The sequence below is a fragment of the Sinohyriopsis cumingii genome, unplaced genomic scaffold, assembly GCF_028554795.1.
Source record: "Sinohyriopsis cumingii isolate HCF-2022 unplaced genomic scaffold, ASM2855479v2 utg000873l, whole genome shotgun sequence".
In the NCBI taxonomy this organism is placed as follows: domain Eukaryota; kingdom Metazoa; phylum Mollusca; class Bivalvia; order Unionida; family Unionidae; genus Sinohyriopsis; species Sinohyriopsis cumingii.
Window position 1 is genome coordinate 1,260,730 of NW_028315938.1, and position 19,578 is coordinate 1,280,307.

The 19,578-nt window shown below is 34.7% G+C and overlaps 1 protein-coding gene across 3 annotated transcripts in view; it reads right to left on the reverse strand.

The window, feature by feature from the left end:
* Positions 1-19,307, reverse strand: part of LOC149773143 (uncharacterized) — a 92,170-nt gene extending 72,863 nt beyond the window's left edge. For 2 of the 3 annotated variants that reach the window (XR_016417459.1, XM_089946749.1), the window contains exons 1-2: positions 19,075-19,307; positions 42-2,315 (exon numbers count right to left, since the gene is read on the reverse strand). Coding sequence is in view for 1 of the 3 variants with exons in the window: in XM_089946749.1 (XP_089802875.1) it covers positions 50-2,296 (2,247 nt within the window). In the remaining 2 variants the exon portion in view is untranslated. The remainder of the gene's footprint in view (positions 1-41; positions 2,316-19,074) is intronic. The other variant, XR_016417460.1, reaches the window with a different exon arrangement.
* Positions 19,308-19,578: the final 271 nt, after the last annotated feature.

A 19,578-nucleotide genomic window follows, 5' to 3' on the forward strand; every position in this document is an offset into this window, starting at 1 on the left:
ATAAATAAATATTATTATTTTTTGCTTTAACTTGATCTTACCTAATAATCTAAATCTGTGACCATGTTTCTAACAGTTTTCTCCATACCAGCCTAGCCACATGCCATGGTGCAGCATTTCTCTTGTTGTTCCTTTGCATTGAAACGGCAAACGTCTGGAGAGCCTTTTCTACCTTTCCTCTTTTCAGGTAGCAGTCACCTAGCAGGTTTAGGGAAGTTGTCTGATAACAATAGGGAGACATACTACACATAGTCTCCATTCGTGTTATGGCTTTGTCTGCTTCTTCTTGATACTTCAGATCAGAGTATGTTAGAAAACTCAGGTATGTTACATACAAATATGGGTCGACCACCAAACATTGCTTGAATCTGATTACGGGATCGATGGGACCTCGTACTTGCTTATCCATGGACATCTCAACCTTTGCATTGTCTGGGACTGCATATATCTCATTCTTCGTGAATGTAATCTCTCTCTGGATATGCATACTATCTATGAACTCACACAGTTCCGATTCGTTGAGAAAACAATTATCTTTATATTGAATCATTTTTAGCTGCATATCGAACGGAACACGCGGGCTTATAATAAACGCGATACCTAAACGATTGAAATACATTGGAAGTATGTTGTCTGCAGTGAAGATAACGGACTGGAGATTTCCACGCACGTATTCATAGTTTGCGTACTTTGCTAGACATTCCACTTGTTTTCTCAAGCACGACAGTTTTATGTATTTATATCCTAGGTCATCGATTTCAGCTCTTTGTGAATTCTCGACAGTCGGACAGCGAGATCGTGAAAGGCACATGGTCCCATAGCTGCTGCAAACATTTGCAATTATATTTTTTATTCCTTTCTTTGCACGTTCATCACCACAGTCGTTTGCATGACGAATTAAATGCTTTATTATATCTGTAAACTTAGAACGTATTCTGTCTGACTCCTGGATTTTGAAAACGTCCAAGGATGCAAGACACATTGGGAAAAGTATATTCTCCATCCCTTCCAAGACAAAGCGAGCAAGCATGATTGCAGCTGTCGGATACATTTCCGAGTCGTATTCTTGATGAATATATCTGAAGAAGTCTTCATCAAAAGCAAAGTTAGAAAGTCTCATCAAAACTAGCCAATTCTCTGTCATGCAAGAATATATGCACGTTAACAATTCGTCCTTATTGTCCGGTGTAACCTTGAGAAGGAACAGATTTTCTTGTGGCATAAAATAACTTGGACAATGTTTACTATCCACACACCTGATAAGTCTGTTCAGAACAAGGAAAACGCATCCTATCAAATTGGAAGGAACCCACACTTGTGGATCTGTTTCTTCGATCGTCCAGAACATTAGGGTCTTTAGATGATATGAGCTGATAACATCTTCTCCCTCAAAGTGCGGCTTCACATTTTCAGATATTACTCTTTTTAACAGAGAATAACACTTTGCTTGAGTTGTGTTGAAGGATCGGACAAGACGTCTTTCTGCTTCATTGAAAGAATATCTCCATTGAAGATCTCTCCTTGGGTGACTTTTACAGCCAACTGGGGCTAAGTATATTCCTTTATCTACTATTTCTGCGATGATTGTTTCTGTGGGCCAGTCATATAGTCTTCTCCTTGTGATCCATTTGGAAGCGCATGAAGGCCATTTTGGGCAGGCAATCAAAGCAACAGTATCGCTCTTGCATATACCCGGTGTTAATTTGGAACTTACACGATAATGTACTGCTGGTCCTTGCTGATATGGTTGATCGACATGCCAATAGTTAAATATTTCTTGACAGCCGCCAAGGATTTGACAAAGAATGATCATGAACATTCCGTTTTGCAACGCACCTTTGAACGCCGACCCAGAAAGATACGACTTGTGAAGGAAAGGACTCAAAGACAGATCCTTATTTTTGACGCAAAGGTAACAATAGCCTGGTAAAGACTGATCGTCCTCAATTAAGCAAATCACAAGATTAGAACAATCCTGAATCACATCATGATCATTTTCTACCGCTACATAATTGCTTGGTATAGTTACAAAGTCTATGTCTTTTTCATATTTAAAATCTACAGGATAGAAAATTCCTTCACCCATACTTCCAAATACTTTTATTTTTGTATTCGAGTTTAATGAAGTCATTGTCTCAAGCAATATTGATTGTGTAGTCCACAATGCTCTCATGGTATCAAATCCATCTGCACTAATTTTCTTCGCAAATTTGGTACTTATTAACTGTATTTTTTCATACTGAAGCAAATGTCTTGCCAATTGTGTCGTCATCGTGGCCGATATTACATGTCCCATTCTTCTATGTCATTTTGACCTGAAAAGCAAAACAATTCCTGCAGATTTATGGTCAAATGTTAGTATAGAAACTTGTAATTTTTTCGACTAATTCTCTGAGAGGAATGAATATACATTTAACAACATTAATCCAAGTCATGTGTTTTACAGTGCCATGTTGCTATTATAAGTAACACTCTACCATTAGTAAGACGAGCTAAAGGAACATTTCAGGACTGAATATCCTTGGTCTTTAAACATTGATGTGTGCTTATTCTAGTCTTTAGGTTTTCGCTGGAAATTTAAACTTTCCTCTTCAAAAAATGAAAACAAAACATTAATTCATATTAGATGACTAGTTGTGGAGTTACAACTGTTGAAATGTTTCAAAATAATTTTAAGTATTCTTTGCCAGACTAAGCTCTGTACGTTACTGGTGATTTTCTACCATTAATTCGTGTGTCATATAACCAATCGACGGCGGATATAAGCAGCAGCTAGTGTATCATATCAATCTTGCCTTCACGCAACAAATAACTTTTAAACCAATCCATATTACTAATTACCTATTTTGATCTAGTATTAATAATTTGTAATTTTATTTTATTACCATCTCACTGTGATTAATTCAATATTGTTAATTTGCTAATTTCCGTTTCTGATAATATATTCCATGTGCTGATATCAATAATATGCGTTACATTTAAGTCGCAACAGAGTATAAATAACTGGCCAAAGCTTTGCTAAATTCACAACATTTTCTTTTGACACATCTTGCGTTACTTGTCATCGTATATATCCACAGACGAAGTAAGATTTCATTCATGCTGAAAAAAACAGATTGTATCACTGGTATGATATACCTAGGGCAATTTCTATAACATGTTCTGTTAAGGAAAACATTAACTATTTCAAGCTGGCTAGAACCTACACCCACCCAACCCAAAAAACACATTACAGATTCACATTTTCAGATATCACTCTTTCCGACAGAATAAAACGTTTTGCTTGAGTTGTGTTCAAAGATCGTACAATCTGGTGTTTTTCTGCCTAGTTGAATATATATATATATATATATATATATATATATATATATATATATATATATATATAGCCTAGTTGAATATATATATATATATTCAACTATGCAGAAAACCACCAGATTGTATATATATATATATATATATATATATATATATATATATATATATATATATATATATATATATATACCCTATTTAGACACCTTCATGAATGGAATATAGAACCGATTGTGGCTAAATAGTTATGCGGAAATAGACCGAAGCATCATTCAGCGTCATTTTATTTGGCGAAGTACATACATCACACCGTCATAGTTTTCTCACATTTGCAAATCAGTAGTATGGATATTATTGCAGAAGCAAAGCGAATTTACTTTTCGTAGTAATTAGAATAATTACGTTTAATGTCAATTAATGTATTGTGGAATTTGACAGAATTGGCAAAACTTTCTAAGGAGTACTCGGAACTTGGAAAGTCTTGTCGACATTCTGATTTACGCTCGCATAAAGGAAACCAATATTGTAACAAGGTAATGTATATCAATGTTATAAATATTTTTTGTGTTTTGTTCTTCTCCAAAACCAAATAAAATGCAATGGAAATTTAAACAACACATTATACCTTGCCTGGGATAATAGATCGTTCGATCCTCCCTCTCCTTGTATATGTTTAGACACTATATACAACCCCTGTCCTTTGGATGTTCACACCTAGTTATATCTGGGCCTTACGTTTAGGCACACACATAATATTACAATTATGAGCAGGTTATCGAGATAAGCGTCGAAAACGATTGTTCAAAATGATGAAACTGTAAGTGTCAGTTCTCTAGACTGGTGTGTGGAACAGTTGTGATACGGTTTGCTGTGGCATTTTGTCACATCATCTTCAAACATTAGTGTTTGGATCAAAATATTATATAAGCGATACTAAGCTGACTAATTTTAGTTATTGTTCTAGTTGCGCAATTCCTTTTTTTATACTTTTAAAGACCAAAAGCATGTGATGTGTGTGTATGATTTAGATTTAAACATAGCTTTGTGGCAGTTTGGCAGTTCATAGTGATATCTAGCACTGGGACATCATGCCACAGACATGTCGCATGATGTCCCACCCAGCTGCATTAATTTATGTATTTTTCGGGTAGGTCTCCTCTCGTTTTCTCTTTCTCTTTCTTTCCCTCTCTCGGGGTGGGGGATTAATGAGGGAAGGAGGCTCCGGAAATTCCTGATCGACCCGTTTGCAGAACATTTCTTCTAGGAGAGCAATATACTGATGCAACACCTCCCAGTCATCCTCTGATTTCACAGATTTAGGCAGAGGACGTCATACCGCGGTTATTTATTCAATTATATTCCAGCCGTCTCCCACCGCATTTGTTTAATACATTTATTGTGAAGTTTGTTAGACTGTGATAAACATTGCTAAGTTAGTAATATTATTGGAACATAATATTTAATTTTCTACTAAAACACCAAATTTATTTGTATTATATGTTTAATTGCATTCCTACTAGACTTGGTCCCCTCGCGTAATCTCCAAAATAATTCATGAGCTACCTAACACAATCGATGGTTTTCTCATTATCTGATGTTGGCATATACGTTTATAGCATGCCAGCCGTTTCTGGTAGCATGGATGAGTTTTCCATTATATCTTTCGTCTATTATATGTACTTTCCATGAAAGTTTCTTTTCTTATCAGTTCTTCTTTTTTTGCAACTCCTGCCTATACTTTGACTTTATTTTTGTTTATTATTACGATTGTATTTATTTTTCTGGGGCGGATGTAGTGTGATTTTCTGATTTATATGTTTTGAGTTTTCTTATTTATTTGTGAGTAAATACCAGTCCATCCGATCATACATGACTGGTTAAAGCTTAGGAAGGTCCACCCCCATATCATATATGACTGGTTAGAGATTAGGAAGGTCCACCCCCATAAACTGTTAACTATCTAAATGTTTTATATTTTAGAGCTTGTTTTTCACATTATCCATTCCTTATGACGTTGTCTTACGTTCATGTTGTCTTGTCTATAAAAAGAATAATTCATAATTATTATGCTGAAACTGAACTTGTACAAATTTAATATTTATCTGCATAATACTGACAGCAATGTAAAGAAAAAGGTATTATATAAATTATATAATTATATTGTAGTAAATTTAGAGTATGTGCACGTGGTTGTAGTGCCCCGTTTTTTAAGCAATTCTTAGATTTGTGTGATTACTTGTTTGATTATTGGAATTTGGCGCCATGGAAATATTCCTGGCCCGAACTAATGAGCTAATCAATAGGAGCAAACGTCACGGAGTGAAGTGTTAGTGTGTTTCCATGATGTCCTGGTTCACTAGTAGTGAATTCCGACCCATACCAAATGACTGTCCCTGAGTAAAATAGTACATATTAAAATCTAGTGGTATACATTGGTAGCGTGACTGCAAGGACAGCACTAACGGTATTAAACCGGTAAATTACACAAGGGCATAAATAAAAAGGGACTTGGCAGAGACCGTTTATGTCGCCATGCGGGCGAATATGGTGCAGTTATATCGGCGAAATGTGTCTGGAAAGCATACATTGACTGGCCTAAGGTGGCGGAGTTAAAATAGTTCCCATTGTTAGGGAGTACTCGTATATGTTCTAAGGCGTGAACGGTTGATGGTACGGAAACATAATGAAGCCAAAACACGCAGATGTACGGTTGATAGATTGTTGGCAGTTTGGTTTATCTGTGGTCTTGCATTAATTTGAGGAAAATTTAGGTATAGAATGGACACGTCTGGCTTTCTGATTTACAACTTAGGTTGTATGGAAGTCTTTGGAAAGTCGGGGAAACTTATGACTTCTAGCGAGAATCGCGCCAGGGTTTGACAACCGCTCGGTCAAGTAAATACCCGTGTGCGTGTAACAATATTATATTTTACTATTATTTTATGTTATTTCTTTATTAGCAACATTATTTAAAAAATGTCAGTGACATTAATTTTATTGCTTTTTCATTAATTTCGGATTAATTTCGGGTTATTATGTATATTATAACAACATCGAATAATTGTTAAAGAATTGCATCAGGGGATATAATTGAAAGTTCACTCTTTAAATTAACATAATTTAAAGAACCTAATATATACTGCGTTTACCAACTGCATACTGATAGACAAGTTAAAAAAAGGTGAAACCTTAAGATACTGTAAAACCTTTATTATTTCTTAAGCTTGCCAGACATCAATCCATTTCTTCCGTAAAGGCATCTTTAGTAAAAGAAGATATATATTTTGATCCAGTATCTGGCGGAAATGAATATTTGATAAAACCGTTTAGAAATTGATTAGCACGTATCTATCTCTATCTGATATGATATTAAGAGATTTATGATTGAAAGACAAGTCGGACATATAATTTAAAGCGTTTGAGCTTAAAACAGAAAAAATATAGTTTCTAAATCAGGTAAACTTAAGAAAAAGACAAATTCAAATGCAGAAATAAGAAAGAGAGAGAGAGGAGAGGCTAATATAAATTCAAATTAAACAAGAGATTAGAACTAATAAGGGAGATAACTGCAAATGCAGATGCAAAGCGAGAAAGAAGACTGGGAACTGTGCAGATATAGTAATGAATAATACAATTAAAATCAAAAGAATTAGAACTGGCAGGAGGGAACACTGCTATCTCTTCACATACACGTCAATGCTTATATGCTATTAATAATGTCAGGTTAGTTTCCCCTTTAAAAACAACGTATATGATTGAAATTCTCTTCACTTAGAGAAAATCAATGGCCAAGAGAACACTAGACTTTGTTATTACAAGGATACGTATTAGCAATTGATATATTAATGTTTCACTATTACTACAACAGAGCGGCGATAATGATAGTTAAGAAATAAATTTTCAAGTTGGTGTCTGAGGCTTATAGACAAAGGTGTAGGAATCGTAGAAAAGAAATGGGACGAACCTCTCTCGAATCCATATGAAACACAGCAGGATTATTTGAAAGGCTGTCCTCCACGAGGAAGATTGATAAATATTATGATATCAGTATTATTTTAAGAGTTCAAGGAGCTCAAACATTTCATCTGTAGTAATGTCAACATATATCATAATGGGAAAAGATGGGAATAGATATAAATTTTGGAACATGATGCTCTTAAGGCTAATGATTGCTTCACGACTGTCAAATTTTCGTTTGTCATTACGTTTTCTTCTCGGTTATTTATTTTTGGGAGTGGGGCAAACAACCATCTAAGAATGAAACAAAAAGATAAAACTGATCAGAAATTCGTATCTCTTCCTACAAAAAAGAAATGACACGTTATGTATGATTGCTACAGATTGAAAATCAGCAAAGTAATAAAGATAGAGTTATTCCAAATGCTCTTATTTCTAAGAGATCAAGGTCATGGGCGTTTCTTGGAAGCAATACCCTTGCTGAGTCAATCAAACCTAAGTCTGACTTTATTATGGATCGTTATGAAATATTCATGTCGAAATGGTTTCTATCGTTCATTGACGGATCTGTCAAGCTCATGACTATTCGAATATTAAGGTACGCAAGAGCCTATCAAATTCGTTTATTATCAGGTAATTTACTTTTATAGAGTGCTGCGTTGTTAAAATCCAATTTCAATGTGTATATTTGTCATTATACTGAATCTCAGGAACCACGGCAGTCGAAAGGAACAGCAATTTACTTACCTATCGAAGATATTTATTTTCACAAGGCAATGACCTAACTAGACATGGTTGTGGTTAACGTACATGTTACTGATACGCCTTGGTCAGGTCAGAAGCTTGATCCAAATGAAAATGAAATCCCTGATTAATACCCCGCTAGTGCAGTTTCTAGAGCTATTGCAAAACTATATATTGAGAATTATGTTGCTCGTCGAATTATTCCATTAGCTGACGACTTTATTGGTCAGTCTTTTGATGAAGGCACGTTTGCTCCTGGTATTGATCAATCGCGCGTATTGGTTAGAGTGATCCTCTTTTTTACAACTCATTCTCCTTATTCCAGTCAGGGTAACATGCTACAGTCAATAGTTGTCTCATGCGAATAAGATCCAGTGATTTACTGATTGTTTCCGAAAGCTATTAGCAAACCTGAAGCCACATAATTACTAGTTTGTAATGTTGTGAAAAATGGCATCCTTATGACAATGGAGACTATCCTAGTTGTCGTTCATGACAATTGCTCCGTGCTTTATCAAATTATTGTTCCGCAGTAATATCGACAGCAAGTTCTTCGTTCATTCAATGAAAAACCTTTAGACTGGTCATTTGGGAAACAATTAGAATTATCACAAGATCTCAAATCATATTTATAAGTCGAAGTTTAAAAATGATGCTTGCAAAATAATGTACATCTTGTCACACTTGCCAATGGTAGAAAACACAAACATAATATATCTGACGGTCATTTACCTAAGAACAAGTCAAGCAATCAATACTTCCTGATCACAAGGTGTGCGTCAATAAGAATTCGAAAGGTATTTACTTGTAGGAATATAAAGCCGATAGTAAAAGCTTTTACAAAGTTTTATTTACACATTTTGACCTTTCCGAATTTGTCTGATCTAATCAAGGATGCATTTTTAGTTCTGGAATTTTAGCCTGCATATCACTTTGAATGTGAAGAAAGTTTGGAAAGATTGTATACCTCAGAATCCTCTTCAAGTATCATGGTCATTAAACAATTAAAAAGAAAGTGCTGGACCCATATCGCAATCTGCTCACATTGCGCTTTGATCACTCTTCTCTATCTATCTTTAACTGGCATGGATTGGTTGGACCTTGTACACATAGTTGTTTTGTATGTTGTATACCATGTTCAGTTACACCTTGCTGCTGCATGTTCTGCTTCATTTCAAATTCCTCAACAAATGTGTAAATAAAACTTTGTAAAAGCTTTTATATCATTTTTATATTTCGACTTATAAATATGATTTGAGATCTTGTGATAACTCTAATCCAAATTCTAATGTACTCCGTTTGACTTCTTTATCTTTTAGCTGATAACCTTTCCGTGCTCATTCAATGAACCTTGGTGATTTAGCACTCAACAAATTGTCTTAGGACATTCTCCTTTTATATATTCTCTTCCATGTCTGTAATGTTATCCATTCCTTTTCCTTTTTTTATCGATAACCAACGATTTTCATTGCTGCTTTAAAACGATGTCTAAGCTCAATGCTAAAATCTCTCATTTTCTCCGGTGAGCAAAGCCTGCTGATGTCAAACACATTTCGCTGTTGTTGTGTGGTACGTTGACATACGCACAGCGATGGACATTGACACCTTGAAGAGAACTGCGCTAATATGTTGTAACGATATTATGGTCTATCTGGTTGTCAGTGTGCAAATTGAGGGATTTCCATGTCAGTTTCTGAATGTTTTTGTAAGGAGAGATTGTCACCTATTACGCAATTGTCGTTGAGGCAGAAGAGCACAAGTTTGCACCAGTGTTGTTGGCTATTCAACAGCCATGTTGTCACATCACTTGGATGTTTGAAATGTTGCGATATGTGTCATCATGGGATATAATGTGACATATTTCAGATAGAGACGTTTAGCAACATGTGGTGAACACGTATATGAAAAAGGGAGATAAACACAGTTATTCTTATTTCTATTCTTTGTTCAGTCTTATATAAATCATTTCGTTCTTTTCAGTTACAATTTGGAATGATTTATTTATTTATTTATTCACTGGAATTAGAAAGTGTTCATTGATTTTGGACTAAAAACTTAGTTTGGGAATGTAGTGATCTCATTCAAAATAAATTAAGGAAATTATTGTAAATGGTCAAGTCTGTTAGCACATCAGCAAGGTTCAGATCTTTGGTACATCAATTCATCCATGACCTCAATAACGCTGAAATCCAGTTGGAACTCTGCAAACTCTGGACTAGTGATAACATTATTAGGATTGAATTAACAATAATGCAGATTCCTCTTAATCTTTTATTTGTAGGTTAGAGAATTATATTATTTGTTAAATTTTACAACTCTTGTGGGGTTTGCTTTATTATATTACTTAGTTAAAGACGATGGACTTGTAACAGCGTATACATTATAGACATGGCCATTGATGTTTTAACATTTCATATGTGCTTCTGCCTAAAAAGACTGTTGTGTTCTACAAAATGTTAAATGAATGACTAAATAAAAAAGAGATAGCTGAGCTGGATAGATACTTCCCCAACCAATCCTGTATATGTCCAACCACATTGCATATATATATATATATATATATATATATATATATATATATATAGACACATTTCATTCGTGTGCACAAGCAGCTTTTAATATTATTAGAATATTATCGGTTTTCCCTATCAAGATGTTACGTATATCTGATTTAATTTGTATTTATTTTAATTTAATTTGCTTGTTTGCCAGTTATACATTTTTAATCCATTACATGCTATTATAATGTAATCTTGCTAACGTGATTTGTGCTTATTTTTCGGAAAGTCAGTTTGACCTGACACTTTTGGTAAACAGCTAATGCTAACGTACATCCTGACCTTAATTTAAAACTTAGTAACAGCCAAGTGAACAATTTTTACTTAAATACAATTATTGGCTTTTGCCAGGGTCATATTGGGAATACGTGATGTATTGATATCAAATTATATATCAATAAAACAGTAAATACGTCTGCAAATTGAAAATAAAATAGGGTCAGGAATATGACTATTTCTTTACTTATTTGCCCTTTTTTACCTTACCTCTACTCTATGTCTCAATGCATCTCTGACTAATCTGCGTAGCAATACATTCCAGCTAGAGTTATGTCGCAATACAATTACATATTTCTAACAGACAATTACGCAAAAATGTAAACAGGGTCATTATCTAGAATCTTCCAAGTCCATAATAAAGGCTGATCTAGAACTCAAAACGAAGTAAATAAACTATTTACAGCTTTCAAATTATGCAAAATATCATCTATAATCAAAACAAGGTATGTAAGATGCTTTTAAAGAATGATCAATAGCATCAACAACCATGGATAAAAGTTAAGCAGGAACTTATCAACATGTTTACTTCTAATATTAAATGTATTTACTAAAATGACATCTCGGACCACAAATCAACATTTATAGAGAAAATTAGTTATAGTATTTATTCAATGAACCATGCAATCTATCTATCTATCTATCTATCTATCTATCTATATATATATATATATATATATATATATATATATATATATATATATATATATATATATATATATATATATGTGTGTGTGTGTGTGTGTGTGTGTGTGTGTGTGTTTGTGTGTGTGTGTGTGTGTGTGTGTGTGTGTGTGTGTGTGTGTGTGTTTGTTTCGATGGGAACGTACATCGAATTCTACACACATTTATTAGACCGGAGACAGCACAAATTTGGCATAAGTTGTACATGTTTTCTATGATTTCTTCTTGCTGCCTTCCATTTTTTATATCTTGCTTTTAAACTTCCCCTTATTATTCAGACCTTAAGAGGTCTAGAAGTTATCTTGGATTTTGGTCGTAGCGTTTTACTTGAACAAGTGAGTCTATGAAAGCCAGAAAAAACACGTACGCATACACTTATAATAATAATAATAATAATAATAAATGATAACAATAATAATCTGGACTTAGTACAAGAACTATGCGTTTTACAATATTACAAAGCAGGAACTATCACAGACAACTGCATTATTACTAAAAGAAACACTATATAATTATAACTCTATACCATGCTGAAGATACCTAAGGAAGTAAACATTATCTAGTCTTCAAGTCTGTTCTTAGAAGTAAACATTAGCTAGTCTTCAAGTCTGTTCTTGTAACTGAAATATGTGACTTTTAAGCACGTTCTGGAATGAGATTAATGTGACTTTGTGTCGAAGATCAATGGGTCCAAGTACGAAATGAACTTTGTCCATTTAATTGTATTTGAACAGTGGGAACAATGAGAACAAGAGTGTCTGAAGTGGCAAGTGAGTTTCTAGATCGGGTATAAACATTTATGTGGTAAGAGAGTATATTGGACTGGAGTCAGTCATCTAATTATATCAGTCGGCTGTGATATATATATATATATATATATATATATATATATATGCAAAATTTGTGTTGCATTCATGCACACATTTATTGCTAGCCATTTTGTAACATATTCTGAGTAATACTGATGTCAAAAGATCTCCATCCTCCAATTTTCAAAATATCCAGATAGACTCGTCTCGTTTTGAATCTAAACAAAGCATTTCCATATGTTAGGGTTAGGGTTAGTCCACTATCTTAGGGATCAGCTTTAATATCGACTTGTATATGTAAGTTATAGAAATCATTGATAAGAGGATTTGTAAATGCCGCCCAGAGACGAGGGCTTTTTTATCAACGTTACAGTATATATCCTTTCATATGTGTTGGCCTGTAAATCATTTCTAAGTAATATGCATGATACGCAGTTACCACCACACCCGGAACCTTTGCATATCGTTACTTTTTGGAGAAAAAATAATTAAATCGTGGTTTATTTCATTGGAGCTATCTGCTTTGACATAATATTCAATATAAAGTTATTGTCAATTATTATCACTTTGATACACATGTTTCCCGACATAAGACATACAAACACAAATATATAAGAGGGTAAATAAGGAATATTGGTAAGAACATCATGTATATCTCAACTCTGAACGAATCAAATATTACTAGCATGTATCACCAGCTTGTATTAAAAGGTGTAGATTTCAAATGAAAAGCAGAGACTAAGTATGCGTTGACACTAATTTCCCATTAAAAGTGTGCTAATTCCATGTTGAAAAGTCAAAACTGAAAATAGCAGGTTAAAACACATTATGTATGATTCTGTAATGTAAAACCGAAGGTAGGTCTACTTTTCAAAATTTTTGGTTTTTGCGACTGAAAGAGAATCTCTACAGCTGGGTGAAATAAACATAGACATAACTATATTATTGTGTGGTAAATGAAAAGTAATTATCTTTCTCCATATATAACCTCACATTATATATATATATATATATATATATATATATATATATATATATATATATATATATATATATATATATATATAACCTTTGGTTCGAGCTGTAGATTGAAATTGCTTTGATAGTTAAAGATGAGTTGTTTACCAGTTTAAGTACGGCCTCTGTAGTGTATCTGCGTGCTGTGTGGAGTATAATTCTGCTTGGACGATTAAGTTGGGTGGGGAACATTGCGAGGTATCACGTTAGTATAGAAGTTGCACTTTATCATCATAATACCCCCTAGGTCACTTTGGCGTCAAAATTTGCTTTCTTGCCTCAAAACGTTTTTTAGTGTGTTGTATCGTTGTTTGGCTAGTATCTGTTGTCTGAGTTATCTCTGTCTCTGTCCCACCAGTCCCATGTTAAATTTCTCTTGACGCTAAACGTAACCAGTGTGATCTGAACAAATCTTGCCGCTAAAGTGACCCAGGGGGTATTGTAATGCTAATTTCCACTGACGATAATGTGACCCTCTTCAATACTCACGTTATTTAAAATCCTTCAACGGGAAGGACTTCAGTTTTTAAAAAGATGAATTTATTGAGCTTAATGGATATTAATCTATCTCAGAAATGAACGCATATCTGGTAAAACAATAAATACCAAATATTTTTCATAAGAATGTGGTGCTATGTGTCTGACTAGTACATATCGGATTCTGAAATGAAATAAAAAACTAAGCTGTAAATAGAGTTAGGAAAGTGTAAACCTCGGACGGCAATTACTAAAATCAGAAAGAGGACAACATTGAATAAAAACAAGAAAAAGAAGAAAGGGAAGTGCGATAGAAATTGCAAATGAAAATAGAAGATAACGAAATGATAATTAATAAGGAAGTGTTGCGACTCTACGGCAATTAACCCATAAAGAGAAAGAACTTATTGAAAATAATATATAAAACTCAAAGGAGCGTGATAAAGAATGAGAAAAAGAAGACACATACATGCGAATTAAATTACAAGTGCAAAACGATAAAAAGAAATGACATTGCAAAAAAATTTGCTAAATAGTTAAAGTCGAGGAAAAGAGCACTTGACTTTATTATTACATACTGCTCTTATTTGCAAATCTCGTGAAGATTACGATATACAATTGGTGCATGAAAGTGCTAAAATATGTTGTTATGAAAGGAAAATCTGAAATATTGTAAGTTGTTACCTGACTGTTGCAGGCCAAACAAAAAGGACAGGGCTATTCAAAATGCTCTTATATATTAAACGTCAAGGTCACGGTATTGTTTTCAAAGCAGTATATTTGCTTCGTCAAATAAAACTCTTTCTCATTTGACTATGAAAAATATGTTCTATACTGGTGATTCTGAGAAGCTTATCCCTTTTGCGACATTAATTGGCATAAAAGCGTAAGTGCATTTTATCGTCAGGTACTTAGCTCTACTTTGCCTTATCTTTGAAGTCTTCTTCTATTGATTGCATTCGTATTCGGGTAGCAGAGAAAGCCAGTGTTAATGTTCGTCTCTACTGCATCACATTTGCTGTCAGACTAAAATTCAGAGCTTCTGAAATATTAAATAATCTGGACAACAAACTTTCACATCTACAGCCACAGGAAAAGATTGAGTTAAAACAGCTAATACGTCAATATGAGCACTGTTCCCAGATCTTCCAACTCGAACAAACAAAATCTACCATGATGTTCAAATTGTAAATTCTAAACCTGTAAACATTTAGAAATAGACAGAGGACAATATTAGTGCAAGGTCAATAGCGGCAAATGAAAAGAGATGAGACAAAGAAGGAACATTTATGGGATGCCTTGGGTCATTCGAAATCAAGGCGGCCTAAAGAGATTATTCTGACTTCGATGGTAGTGATACAATTTACAATTCCTGTTGGCTAATCTAAACGATGGGTGTATCATCTCTGATGGAATACAGGCTTTTAAGAAATTGCCATCGCAAAATTATTCAGTCTAGGTTTCTGAGGCGATCCTAAATTTAGCTCAGGAAATTAGTTGAATTGTTCAAGGACGCGTGCCTGAAAGGAAGGGACTCGAAAGGAGAGAGATTAATCTAGAAAGTTGCGAGTCTCGAATAAAACACAAGGTTAGTCTCAGTTGCATACAATATATGTTCAATGATGGGCATTGATGTAAGCTTGTAATTATTTGTTGAATGTATTCATTTTAAATTCATGCATGAATTCTCTGAGTTCAGAAATAAATTACTTCCATTCATTTTCTCTCAAGTATTATATGACTAATGTATTATGTTCAGATTTAGTAGTTCTTTATGTACTATGGATCATGTACAGAAGGGAGTTCGTGTATTTATTCTGATGCGAATTGTAACAAATAAATTATCTTTATAAATATTATTTGTCTCATGTATGGCAAGAATGTATTTTTCTATGTCTGTGTCAATGAATCGCTAATTATCAAAGTGACATAAGACAAGGAGAGAAGGCCCATTATTTCGTTTGTGTAATTAAGTTATTTATTTTCTTCAACCGACAATCGACTGTTTTAACATAACGAGCGTGTGCCGACAGATATAGTCATCTGGTAATTGACAGCCCACACCGAGTATGGTGTTTTAGATCTAATTATGTCATAGTTTTAGTTAAGAATGCGAGTAGGAGCTAGAAAGTCTTTAATTTTCTGTTATTAAGGCGAGTATGTATTTGGAAACGAACTGAGTATATATAGTTATGTTAAATTATGATAGAATATATCTGACCTAAATAGTGAGTGTGTGATGTGTGTGATTTTTGTATTTTGAACGTAGCTTTAACAATTTTTCAGCCATATTGCTACGATATCTGCAGTGTGATAGTTTAGCACTTGGGCAACATACAGCAGACATGTAGCATGATGTCCCACTGAGTCACATTATCCGAACACCAGGCCGATCAGTCAAAATACTAACCTCTTCATGCTGAGCGCCAAGCGAGGCAGCTGTTAGTACCATTTTGTAAATCTTTGGTAAGAATCGGCCTGGATCGAACCCACAACCGTCCGCTTCAGAGGCGCACGCTCTAACCACTAGACCACCAGAGCGGTCCCTAAATAGTTAGAATATTTACAATCCCAGAGAAGGAACAAACATGACACATATTTAAGCAGAGTATTATATTGTTATATGAAGGTAAAAATGCTCCATACCTGTATTGCACAGTGGGAAAAATCACAGTATACAACCAAGACGGTTGGTGACCCGAAACTGCAAGGCGAGAGAGTGAGAGAAGGCATATAAATGCTGCAACGGTGACCCTGTCACTGATAGTGATCTCAAACTGACCAGGTGATGTTAACATACAACGCTCATCAATGCCCTTATGTACAATGTTCGTCAATATCCCTACGTACAAAGCTCGCTATCATCGGTACATACAATGCTCGTCAATATCCCGATATATAGTGCTCGTCAATATCAGTACATACAATGCTCGAAAATATCCCCACATGCATTACTTTTCAATATCCCTACAAATAATGCTTGTCAATATTCCTACATGAAATCGTCGATATCCCTACATACAATGCTCCTCAACCACAACCATAAGGAGTGGGAAATCTCACACATCCCCACCTCGCAGTGTATCCCCCAGGGGTGAAACTTGATGGTAAAAACATTGGTGTCAGAACTGGGGGTCAAATAAAAAATATGGGGGTCAAAATGTACTGAAAATTTTTCATCTCGCCCGTACTTTTTCAGCTTAAAATAGGATATTGCAGCTTGCACACAATTCGCTCTCTCTCTCTCTCTCTCTCTCTCTCTCTCTCTCTCTCTCAAAAATACAAATATACCTAATGACATAATTAACAAAAGAATGCATTGTCCATTCAAAGAATAATTGTATTAGTTCATTTTTCTATCATTTCAAAGTCGTACTTTTAACAGTCTTTATATAACCTTTTTGTAGCTATATTATAGACCAACGCATTACATATAAGCCAATACAAAAAGCTAATTAAATCTTTTTAACCAAAATGGTAGTTCATTTACTACCTGTCATAAATTGTGTACTATCATCGGTTTCATTTTACTTCTAATAAGTTACCCTGGAACTTTAAGATCTTTTTTTTTTGTATCAAGTTAAAAATCAACAAAATCTGCAATGACTCCCTGACTTTGTAATCCAAATAACGCATTTGTCTCAGCAATAACTGATTTCTTTGTTGTGATAGAATGTCTTGGGTGATAATGTGTTCTCCGGATACATAGTGGCGAACAAGGCATATTTACATTCTTAAACCCTGTCACGAAAGGATTATTCACTTTTGCAGTCTTCGCAATCATGCAATCAAAAGTCACACCATTAATCCTAATGGATGTGCCGTATTCCAGCAAAGATAATTATTTTCTCCGTTTTTCATTAAAGTTAGATCCACAGCCACTCTTTTGTATTCATAACATTGCCTTTGCTAGTCTGATTCCCCGTTTATGCTCCCTGCGTTGCACCCCGCTATACGAATAGCGGAGTACAAGGCAGGTAGGATACGAAGCAGGGAACCAGACTATGCACATGTTCCAAGAATACACGATGCCATCCCTCATCCAAAACATTGGATATTACATAAATCCCGATTCATTTATGCGAATCCTTTGCGTCCAAAAAAAGAAAGAAAAAACGCACGGCAACAAAACGTATGCGCCATGTTTCTCTAGAGTGCGTCCCTGACGCACAAATGTGCGTAAAGAGAAACGCTGCCACTTCGTGACACACCATGTAACAAATAATCTAATTAATGACACGTCTCTCTATCAGTAATGCTAGCCAATATATCTGCAAAAAATACTCGTCAATATTCCTACATGCAATGCTTGTCACTATCCCTGCATGAATTCATCAGTATCCCTACATACAAAACTCCTCAATATCCCTATATGTAATGCTCGTTTAACCATCCTTTATAGGTCACCTGCTATTATTGATCACTTTTCTTAAACGGTCACCGTCTGTGGATCCTAGAAATAAATACCATTTAAGAAGAGATACGTCCAAAGGGTTCAATATTTTTTCACTTAGAAAGGATTACTTAACAGAGTACTGAGAGAAACAAGAGATCACGAATTAATTTTAACCAAAAATGAATAACGGCAGCCAACTAGCAAAAAACAAAGACAATGAAGGTGTGATTGGATGTAAATATACTTCTGAAAGGATGTGAATGGATGATTATATGTAATTTCAATGTGGAATGAGTACATGCATGATGAAAGCGTACTATTTAAGTGTTTTATTGGCTTTTATGTCGCAAAAACAATCCTGGATTTTGAACAATCTGTAAAGGATTACATGTTGGGCTAATGAGACCGGGAATGATATCAGAGATGTGACGGAAGATGCAGCTGTAATGACATTCAGCGTCCTCCTCCTCACCTACTCATTATCATCATCATCATCATCATCATCATCGTCACTAACATCAGTTATCCAATTAATGAAGACGATATACATGAAAACTTGAAGAATGTATTTGATTCAAATACAAGATTTTGTTTTGTAAAGCTGGAGGGGGCATGGGGGTTGGTAGACAGCTCAGTACTGCTGTACCATACACATTTAAGTAAACTATACGGGTAGATGCTATAAAGATACGGTGATACCACCTACCACACACAACTCTGCCTTATTGTATACGCATTTCCAGTATATATTTGGTGTAGTATTGCTTTCAAAAAAAATGTAAAACAACAAAATGTGTTCACATATTTAAGAATAGGTTATTGGCAACATTTAAACACTTACCTTACAAACAGCTCAGCAGTTGAAGGCAGTGCAGTACTATGCTGCATGCAGTGTATAAATCTTTAGAAAGAAACACTTGTGTGCCGAATGATGAGAGGGTAGTGCACATTAGCTTAAGTCCACAGCGGCGTAGGTACCTGTTATTTTATCTAAATAGGTTATCTATATTACGATGCTTGTGTAGGTCATATGCCAGATAGTTAGTAGTGAGCAGTATAACATCATGTACGTGTAGTTTAGCAATGAACAGTATGCCAACAGGTACGTATTGTAACAGTGAGCAGAATAACACTGTATGTGATGTTAGCATTGCGCAGTAGCGAACAATGTACCGTACATTGAGGAACAAGAAAGAGCAAAACTCACCATTTGATACAACTTGTGCCTGTGGTTGAAGAATAGTACCTATTGATACTATATACAAACAGGCCCGTGTTACTGATTGTAACTATAATTTTATCAGCAGAAGTTGTGCATTGATTTTCTCACAGCAACTGCCTGATA